The sequence below is a fragment of the Branchiostoma floridae genome, unplaced genomic scaffold, assembly GCF_000003815.2.
Source record: "Branchiostoma floridae strain S238N-H82 unplaced genomic scaffold, Bfl_VNyyK Sc7u5tJ_1520, whole genome shotgun sequence".
NCBI classification, from domain to species: Eukaryota; Metazoa; Chordata; class Leptocardii; order Amphioxiformes; family Branchiostomatidae; genus Branchiostoma; species Branchiostoma floridae.
Genome location: NW_023365742.1, coordinates 87,833 through 98,606, shown reverse-complemented (window position 1 = coordinate 98,606; position 10,774 = coordinate 87,833). Strand labels below are relative to the sequence as shown.

General features: G+C 41.1%; 1 protein-coding gene across 1 annotated transcript in view; it reads left to right on the top strand.

The window, feature by feature from the left end:
- The first annotated feature begins 883 nt into the window (after positions 1-883).
- Positions 884-10,774, top strand: part of LOC118408010 (pyridoxal kinase-like) — a 13,415-nt gene continuing 3,524 nt past the window's right edge. The window contains exons 1-7 of the mRNA XM_035808621.1: positions 884-1,162; positions 6,704-6,758; positions 7,068-7,172; positions 7,989-8,072; positions 8,494-8,528; positions 8,851-8,936; positions 9,964-10,112. Of these exons, the coding sequence (XP_035664514.1) occupies positions 1,073-1,162; positions 6,704-6,758; positions 7,068-7,172; positions 7,989-8,072; positions 8,494-8,528; positions 8,851-8,936; positions 9,964-10,112 (604 nt within the window). The 5' untranslated portion in view covers positions 884-1,072. The remainder of the gene's footprint in view (positions 1,163-6,703; positions 6,759-7,067; positions 7,173-7,988; positions 8,073-8,493; positions 8,529-8,850; positions 8,937-9,963; positions 10,113-10,774) is intronic.

The following is a 10,774-nucleotide window of genomic DNA, read 5'->3' as shown; positions in this document are numbered from 1 at the left end:
GCGTCCAGTGTCTTTGGTTTCTCAACGAAGCCCGTGATTAAGCTCCTTGGTATAAGCGACCAGGAAGGAACAGATGCGTTAACGTTTAATACTTTCTTCTTTCTAACGTTTGAATTGCCATTCTATGATTAAACCTATGCAACGTTTGACACGTTTTGAACGGTTTGAACGGCTTATCTTTGAATATAAGCAGCATTATCTTCAACATGCTGAAGGCGTTTGCGTTAACCCAAAGAAGAAGAAAAAGTTATTCATTCGTTACTCTTTGTACATGAATGAACTGACTCTAAAAAAGATTTAAAAAAAACACACCATGAGTGAGAGTCATCAGTGTGATATATTGTAACGTTAACGTTGTCAGTAACGTTAACGGGGGGTGCTGTAACTTCGGATGTGTTATAGGATCAGACATCCATTGATCCAAGTAAGAGCTGTGCATTAAACTACACGGAAAGAAGACCTAAAAAAAGTAGCCATAAAGTTTTAATCCTAAGCGGTCCTACGCTTCTCCACCAGACAGTCACTTGGGTATCTCATAATCATTAAAAAAAAACAGGGGGTTGTTCGGCTCAAACTTTGAGAAAAGTAACTAACGTTAACCGTTAGTGTAGAAAAGCTTGCTCTATGAAAGAAACCTCACCTTCAACACCAGTTCCATGCTGATTCAACCCGGCCCGTAACGTTAGCACCCAAACACTGAAACATGTCCTTGTACGATCTAAACTGCTGAACTGAAGACATTTTGACCTAAAACGGGAAAGCTTGGAGACTTAAGACCCTAACGTGTACTACCGTGCTTTAGTATGGACCCTAACGTGTGCGTGTAAACATGGTATAGTTTTCTCCGGGTTACTGTAGTTTGGTGTTTGACCCCATATTGACCTTTCACCTTTCCTCACTGAGTGACCTCTAATCGTACTATCCCCACACCTGAGAGATCCCTACGCACACAGTGAGCCAAAGGACACAATCAGAACGTACGGACTTCTGCTCCACACGTAAAGTACGCTTCCTCAAGTCTTCATTCGGGTTGTAAGCTGTTAGGAACGCGTTGTGTGTTTCCGTAGAAGGTATGGCCGAAGAGGACTGCCGAGTGTTGTTGGTACAAAGCCACGTGGTGTCAGGATATGTGGGCAACAAATCTGCCGTTTTCCCCTTACAGGTGAGATTTAGTTTATTATATTCGCCAACAAGGTTAAGTTTTTGGTAACGATAGCGTTTGAGTGTATGTAACGTTATGTATCTGGAAGAGTTGTGTGGATGATATTGTGTCGATATTTGGTATGAGGTTTTGACACACCCTATAATTATAAAGGCGAGGAGGGACCAGTTTTGTCCGGCGGAGTTTGCGTAACACAGTCACGCTACTAGATTTTGACGAAATTTAAAAAAAAAAAAAGATTAAATTCAAGGCCTCTTAGTGGCTTGTTATGGTACTGCAGCAGAAGTGATAATAGCAAACACTTCATCGTGCATGTACTAGTAGTATCATAAATCAAATCTACAAGTCTAACATGAACTGCATACAGTCTCCTATAAACACCGTCCTGGCTCTTCCTACCTCTATTTTTTTTTCCTATCTATGGTACCCTGGGAAACCTTGGGAAACCAGCGCGAAGAAGCTTCGCAAAGAAGAGTTACCGATCTCCTGTTGTTGTTGTTGTCCCTGCTTAACGTCTATTTCTTCGCTAGACGTGAGCTCCAGGTACTTTTTCCATCTAGGTGCTTCTCATGTGGTTGTTGCTCCTTGGTGCTTGAACACTGGTGCTTTGCACATTCGTGTATAGTAAGTTGGTGACCTATTAGTCCTCCCCGGCAAATCTCCCTGTGTCTTCTATATACTTTGAGAATGCCTTGTACATCTTTTTGTTTGTTTCTTCTCCCAGATCTTCTCTCATCCCTGCTAGCGTCACTATGTCCAGCCTTCTCTCTTTCTCCCCTGTACTGAGTTCTTGGTATATGTTGTCCACCTCGTTATACATTCTGTGTCTGCTGCTCTCATACCTTGGGCAGTAGTACAGGAAGTGCTCTGTGCTTTCTCTCTCCCCACATGCTTCACAGTTGGGTGACTCTGTGTCGTCTATCCAGTTTCTGTAGGCGTTGAGTGAGGTGTGCCCACTCACCAGCTGGTTTATTGCAATTTGGGTTGTCCTCAGTCCCAGTACTTTGCATTTTTTCTTCATTTGTACATTTATCTTCTGCATGTGTTTGCTGGTAGTATGTAGCTCGCGTCTTCTTTTCCATCTTTCTTCTGCTTGTTTTTCTATGTGTTTGAGGGCTTGTTGTCTTGTCCACACTGTATTCATGTTGCTGTTTCTGGCCTCTTCAGCTGCAAGTTTGGCTTGTTCGTCGGCTAGCTCATTGCCTGCTACTCCCATGTGCCCTGGGCACCATTCAATTTGAATGTTGACTCTCTTCTGCTTCATTTCGTGCAGTTTCTGTCTTATGTTGTTAACTAGATCGTTATAGGCATCTACTTGGTGAGTGGTGATGACATTTTCTATTGCCGCCTTGCAGTCACATAAGATGAGCACTCTCTCTTCACTTCTTTCCCTCTTGCTCAGTGTGCTGAGTGCCAGGTGAAGTCCCTGCAATTCCCCCTCATAGTTGTTTGACTTTGCTGCTACGGGCTTCTTGACAGTGTATGGTTCTGTTCTGCCCCAATGTTCGTAGATCACTGCCGAGCATCCTGTCGGACCTGGGTTCCCTAGAGACGATCCGTCCGTAAAGACGACGGTTGTCTTTGTCTGCTTGATACTTTGCAGTAACTGTGCTATTTCTTCTTTCGCTTGCTCTTTGCTGCATTGGTTGTTCATTTTGGGTGTGAATGACCCTGTTATTCTTCCAATGGAGAAGGGTGGTAACCTAGCATCAAAGTAGCATTCTTTATCGACTGTCTCAGTTTCCAGCTCACCTTTCAGCTCTTTGAATCTTGTAGCAAGTAGATGTACAGGTGTGCCTCTTCTTTCCTCTGTCAACTCATGTGTAATGGTATCGTAGATGGGGTTGCCCGTGTGTTTTGTGCTGAGCCTTAAATATGCCTGTGCTTGCCGACATGTGAGATGGATGTCTACAGGAATAGTTCCAGTTAGTGCTTCTAGCGCTTCGGTGCTAGTTCTTTGTTTGCAACCTGTTGCTGCCAGTAGGGCCCTTCTCTGGATGGGTGCATAGGCATCTTCTTGTTTCTTCCCCGCCATGATAGTGCATTCCGCTCCATATTCTAATATCGGTCTGATCAATGCTCGATACAACAACAGGTGCGCTTCCTGGTTTGGGTTCTTCTTCGCATTAGTCACTCTGCTGACTACTTTGAGTGCCTTGTAGGCCTTGTTTTTTGTGTTGTTGATGTGACTGGTATACGTGAGTCTATCATCTAGTGTGATGCCTACTAGCTTTATTTCCGGGAGAACTTCGATTCTTTTCCCATTGACTCTGATATGGTTGACCCGTGTGTCTGCTTGGTGGTTTGCTTGGAATATGAGTGCCTTAGTCTTTGATTCTTCCACCTTCATATTCCATCTCGGGCACCACTGGCTTATGAGTTTTGCAATTTGAAGCTCCACATGTGTGATCAGATCTCTTAAGTTTGGACCTGTCTTCCAAGCTGCCCCATCGTCTGCGTATTGAAAGTTGCTGAGGTCAATGTCACTGTACGCATCAGATGTATATATGTTGCATAACGTAGTAGACAATACTGCACCTTGTGGCACTCCCACCTTGCTTAGGGTTGGTTTTGTTGTTACTGAGTTTACTCTGAAGGAGATCTCTCTATCTCTCAGAAAGCCACTCAGATAGCATAGCATTCTTCCCTTAATCCCATGTTTCATCAGCTTGTAGAGGAGGCCTTCTTGCCAGATTCTATCAAAGCAGCCTTCATAGTCTGCGAACACTGCAACTGTGGATTCCCTTCTCTTCCATCCTTCGTTGATATGTTGTATCATCCTTAGCACCCCATGTGTGGCTGTTCTGTTCTTCCTATAGGCCTCTTGGTAGGGAGATATGATGCTGTTCACTTCTGTCCACCATGTGAGACGGTTGTTTATTATTCTTTCCAGTATCTTCCCTATGACGCTTGACAGAGTGATGGGTCTGTAACTACGTACTTGGTTGTAGTCTTCTTTCCCTGGTTTCTTTATCAGTATCTTGCAGTCCTGTTTCATTTGCTTGGGAACATGACCTGTTATCCACACTCTGTTCAACATATGGTGTAGTGCTATCAACATCCCTTCTCCACCTTTCTTGAGCATGATTGGTAGAATTCCCTCTAGCGGACTGGGTGAAGATCGTGAGTCCATCTTATGCACCGCTGCTTCAACTTCTTGTAGTGTTATGTCCATGTTGAGGCTATCTTCATGGGAGGTTTCTTCCAGTGTGTCTGCTTCCTGGAGTCTGTGCATCTCATGTGTTACCACTGCTTTTACTGCGTGTGTGATGCTCTGTTTCCAGTGTTCTAATTCATCTGGCATGTCCACTCCTCCTGGTGCATATTCTTTGCTCACCACCTGTGCTATTTGTTCATCTGTTGTGGCTCTCTCCCCATTCTGCTGCTTTAGAGGTTGAATCGTGGGCTTGGCATTTCGTCCTAGCTGGTTCTTAATTGCTCTCCAGAATTTCTGAGGGTTGTTTGGATTCATGGCTTTGAGCTGTTCATTCCAATATGTGTTTCGTGCCTCTTCCTCCATTTTGTTGCCATTCTCCTGCCTAACGCGCGCCCTCCCGCCTCTATGCACCCGCCCCACTAGTACTACCAGCTGGCCCCCAACTATCGCTTGCTCCTGAGAGGCAAAGCGATAGTTGAGGCCAGCCGTGGTTTGTGGGGCCGGCGGGTGTTGGGCGGCGGGTGTTCCGTGCGTGCGTGCGTGTGGTGGGGAACGGTAAACTAGGCCTTGCGCGCCTCGAAGGAGTCTGCGTTTTCGCAGGGTAATCTATGGGGGCCCCCCATGCACTTTTCCGTAGAGCGTGCGTTGCGCGCTATTGGTTTCTTTAATTTAACGTATGATGTAGAAGCTAACCGGAATTTGCAGTAAAAGGTAATTCATAGAATTGTTCTTAATAAAAGGGGTCCAGAGCGATTTTTAGAGCATTAAAATTGGAAATATTCTCGATGAGACAATAGGTACGATATTGAAATTTACTTCACCATACTAGCACATTTGTATCATTATTTCGTACTTTCAGCGTTTAAAAGGACGCACAAACATGTCGAAAACTGATCCTTTGATTTATTGGGTCCCTCAATGAATCAGCACAGGATAGAGCCACTGACGGTTTCCCGTCGGTAATGTTTGAACACACGAGGTCACTGAAAGAATTGAATCTGATTTGCCTGTTCGCAAATCGGAACCTGATTCGAACAAGTGATGATATCTCCGGAAGCATTTGGGACTCATTGGTCATGTTCGCGTGCATTCCTAAAATTTTGAAATAATGGCTGCCCCAGCGGTGCGGGCAGCGCTCAGATTTTCATTCTCATCACCCAACCACGTCTCATCTTTGCTCAATGAAGGTCGATATGCAAAGAGATAGTGTTATTTAACCTTACCGTGTGTAAAAATGACTTGAAAATTGAATTTGAAAAGTGAAAAAAATCGCTCTGGGTGCCTTACTTAACTAGTCTACCGGCAAACTTTACCCATGCATTTAAAATGCAGGAAATTGCGTTTCAAAGGGTCCAGATTTCAAAATTTTGCCGGACCCTCCTTGTGATGGCTCGCTTGTTTGGCACTGGACATGGTGAAACTATGTTGTGGGAGTGTCGCCTCCAAATTCCTTTTTAACTTATAGAAATTTGATTATCGAACTTAGCTTAATTAACAAGCAAAATATGCCCCTCAAATGCAGGAAATATTTTCTTACCACTTTTTGACCAAAAATGTAGATTTTGGGTTCCCATGAGATGAAATAGCCAACTGATGTGGAATTTGGTATTGGGGTGACTTTGGTTCTTCTTTAACACTAGGAATGGAAAATGGGTAACATAGACAGTTCATTTTGCATAGACAGTGGTGTTTTGGAAGAGTCCAATCCAAAAAAATCATTTTGCTCTGGGGCTGATGTTTTGAGGTAGGTCAATTTCTGCAAAAGGTGGATATGGAACTACATTTTTGCATCGGGAAGAGGATGGATTGAGATATGCTGTATTTGCTTCCGAGCAAATGTTGGCCTCTTGTTTTAGTTGGTTTGACCTTTGGAATTGCTTCAGACTTTAAAAGACAATCACAGAATGACTCAAGAATGGGTTAATGAATTATCATAAGTTTTGATAGCGATATGTTTTTGTTTGTTTGTATTGTACATTGTATTTGTTTGTATTGCATACATGCATACATAGTACATCTGTTGAGGTAACATAGTACAGCTTTTCCAGTATGATCTGTCATTCATCAGGCAGACACTTGTATTGCATAGCCGGTAAACAGCAGTACAGTTACAGCAGACTTACATAAACTCAAATAAGTTACAAATGCCTTAGCTCCACTAATCTTGAACACATATTCAACTCGGATAGATTAAAATTTATGATGATTTCTTCTCTTTTTCATAGGTATTATAATTTTGCATATTAAGCTGTAAAAATGCTAGTGTTCCCGGCATAATGTCTCTACAAACTTGTGAATCTCCAACTGCAAGTTACAAAATTGCTCAGAATTGAAGAATATACAGTACAAATACTAGTTTTGCAACTGTATAATTTATTTTGCAGGTTCTTGGGTTTGAGGTGGATTACATCAACTCTGTACAATTTTCCAACCACACAGGTAAGTTTTGGTGTCCAAACATTACTCAATAGTATTGAAGATTTGAAACATAATTTTTACTATTGGATACAGATCTAGATGTGGAGTTAAAGTGAGAATATTGAAGGAAATACAGTAAAGTGATAATGTCCTCATGATGATGATGATTGATATAAACTATGCTAGTGCTATTCAATACAAATTGCATTGGTATTTTCTGTACTTAAGTCTTATGCTAATAATTGAAGCAGCTATGCCTTTCACATTAAAAAAGGAACAAGGTAGAAGTGTATTACTTTGGTAACATTTTTGTATTTCTAACTTGTGTAGGCTACAAGTGTTTTAAGGGTCAGGTTCTGAATGCTGATGAGCTGAAGGAACTGTTTGATGGTCTGAAGTCCAACAACATCAACAACTACAGCTACCTGGTGACAGGTCATTATTACATCTTAGTTATTCTTTGTGATGATTATTTATCAATCATTAGGCCAGTAAGATTGATTATTTATAACTCATTATTAGGCCAGTAGGAAAAATAAACTAAGGTGTTGTGTTTTCGATTTCGAGTTGGCAGGAACTAGCAGGGATTCTTTCTTTTGAGATTTTGAGATTTTGAAGTGATCCAATACTGTTCAACAATGTAGAACCGGTACTTTCGACATGATCATGTTATATTTATACTGATATGCCCCACAAGGAGTGGTATAACCCCATGGTAATGTAATACACCATGTATGAATCTACTACATGTACTACTACAGTACTGATATCTATTGTACTGAATTTTCTATTTCAACAGAGATGAGCAGAACATCACTACCAAAAGTATTAAAATTTCATCACTCAGATGTCAGATTGAAAATTCTATGTCCCTTGTCAGTGATTGTGGGCCATTAGAAAGGCTATAGGATGAGCAGGTTTATGCTAGATTTGTTCAGGTAACCACCAAACACCTTTTTTTTGGCCTTACATTTAAGGAACATATGAGACTAAATACAAAGTACAGCATTTTCTTTTTATATTCCACAAGATCATCATCATCGTTCGGCTGCAGCGCAGGCGACTGCAAGCCTTCTCCATTTCCGCCTATCCACAAGATAGTATCATTCAATAAACGTAGAAGTAAGCATTTGTACAAAATACACCCTGTCAATGCAATGACATGACCTTTAGTTTGGAATAGTCAGCACAGTTACAACACAGTTAACATTAGATAAGTGAACATTGATCCATGTTTTTCTACTGCATCAGGGTACATTGGATCCGTGTCATTCTTAGAGGGGGTTCTTGAAATGGTGAAGGAATTTAAGAAGGTCAAGCCAGACCTATTGTATGGTAAGTTATTTGTCTGTTACTGCCTTTTGTTTCAGAAGATCTCTAGGTGTCCCAAAATGCTTGAACTATATATCATTGGTTTCTTCAAACCAAATAGCTGTGTCTGCCTACATGTCCATATGTACATGCTTTTTTGTTACACTTTGACAAGAACAATTAGTACAAGTACATTTTTGCTGCCATTTATCCGTCTGTCAGTGGACAACATACATTGAGTAGCCATGATGGATCCTAATGGGGTTGGGAAAACGAAGGTTCATTGCAATAAAGGGACTTCTAGCAGCTTTCTAAGGTACTGCAGTGGAATTTCCGCTGGTGATATCTTGTGTTCTGGATATTGTTCTTTCATTATTTTTCTGTGATAAATAACTCTTGTAATTGAGATTGTTTTGCTTAAAACCCAGTGTTTTTTCTTGTCTAGTTTGTGACCCTGTGATGGGAGACAGAGGCTTCATGGTAGGTGTTCAGTTCCTCCTCCAACATGCATGATTGTAAGCAGTAATCTGTTTACTCTTTCTGAAGGTCACTGAAGCAATAAGTAATCTCACAGTTTCAAGGGCACAATCATGTTTGATAAATAAATCAGTTTATTGCAAGTTCTTGCCCAAGGGCTAGCTAATTGCAAGTGACAAAAAATGACAGACAAACAATGGTAAACAGTATAGTAAGCAAATGTATTCTAGTCTGAATGTTGTGACTCTAGTCTAAAGTTTAACACTAAACTATAACACCCTCTCTACCACCCTCCCCACCCCCTCTATCCCCTCTCCCCACACATTATGTTCCCAAAGAGCTGCTGCCTGTGTACCAGGAGAAGATCATCCCCCATGCCGACCTCATCACTCCAAACCAGTACGAGGCTGAGTAAGTACAACCTGACATGTTCTACTAGAAAACTCAACAAACCATTTTAGCCTAATTTACAGTTTTGATACAATACAAAAGTTCTTTATTCACAACCAATGATTTGTACCAATGTTTTGATGACTGTTATTTGGAGACCTAACTTTGTTCAGAGTCTTTGCTGTATTTTCATTATTTAGTTGAAAAAATATGCTTTACAGAGTAGACTATATTCATACTTGTAGTCTGCCCTCATGGCCAAAGACACGAGTGTTTCCAAAGAAGTAGACTTCGCGTACTCTGAGGCGTGCACCCTCCTGCGGCTGCCCTTCCTCCAGGAACATCGTTCCAGTTTGACACTGAACTTTGCCAAGTCTCTGCTTTCATCAGAACTGTACCACCACTTCCTCCCGGACTTGCGAGGGAACATTAGCAGTCGCTTAACTCGTTCATCTACGAAACTGAACTTGCAACGTTGCAAAACTGAGCGCTACAGAAACAGTGCCATACCCCACATGACCCGATTGATAAACGAATCATGACTGTACCTTAGCCAACTGTTGTAATCTTATATGTAATCATTATTTGTATGAACGTCTCCCACAAACCACGCCAGAGCAGTTTTTGTCTAGCTTGTCTTTTACGAATTCAATTAATGATAATATTTTACTCCATTGTATGTTGATTTGTATTTGTATGCCTAGTCTAATATTATGTATGTAAAGTCTAACAACAATTCAGCCCCTGGGCTGCTAGTGTTAGACTCTGAGAGTTTGTCTCAATAAAGCCATTCTACTTCTTGTCAGCACTTTGCAACTTTTGCAGGGTGGTTAAGGCACATTTTTCAGGACACCATGCAGCAATACAGAATAATGATGCATGTTGAAAAGTGGTTTTACGTGTTATCCACATTTAAATGTTTTGTTCTGGAGAATATTTTCCATTTTGGGACCTCTGGGACAGAAACGTTAGTTAAATAAAACATTTGTGAGTCATGTATCCAGGTATGTTCTAACCTGATGAAACTTAACAAATTTCCTCCCATTAGGTTGTTGACTGGGTTGAGTATTAAGACCAAAGCAGATGCTATCCAGGCCATGGACATGTTCCATGAAAAGGGAGTGAAGTCAGTCGTCCTGTCCAGCTGTGAGTTTGACTCCAGCAGTACTCTGGTCCTGCTAGGCAGTCAGATCAATGGTAAGATACACAAGACATGACTTATTTTCTGGTCAGGTTATTACATGCCAAAAACATGTACAGGAAGTCTTGAAAACCAACCTCTAAATATAAGAGATTTGGATGATTTTTGGTTGATTTTAATGTCTTTGTTAGGAATTTGTATCAAAGATAAATTTAGCTGTTGGTGCTTTTCTGGGTTCATAGAAACAGTATTATTCATAGGCCCTGTTCATACCAAGCGTTGCAAATTGGATTCTGAGCCTAAGCGGAGAAGAACATGGCTCTGTCTGAATGCTGGAAGTCACATTGAAGCCAGCTAAGTCACAGACCACCCTCTGGGAGGTGCTTTTTGATGTTTAGACCAAACTTGCACCAGTGCAAGTTACTTTTGTCCTCTAATACCTGACATTAGAAAAAGCTTACACACACCGAGAATATTGTCTGTCATTGAAAGGTAAAAGAAAATAACACTGAATAAAAAAAAGCCTAAATTTGTTATTTCTAAATTTGGTTAGACATCCAGGTAAACTATTTTTTTAAACAAATCCATCTCTACAATGCTAATGATTCCTAAGGTGCTGTCTTACCTTGATTTGCATATGAGTTACATTTGCATACTAAATATGTTCAACTGGTTTTTCCAGTTATATGTATTGTATTGAGTTGTTCTACCACTTCAT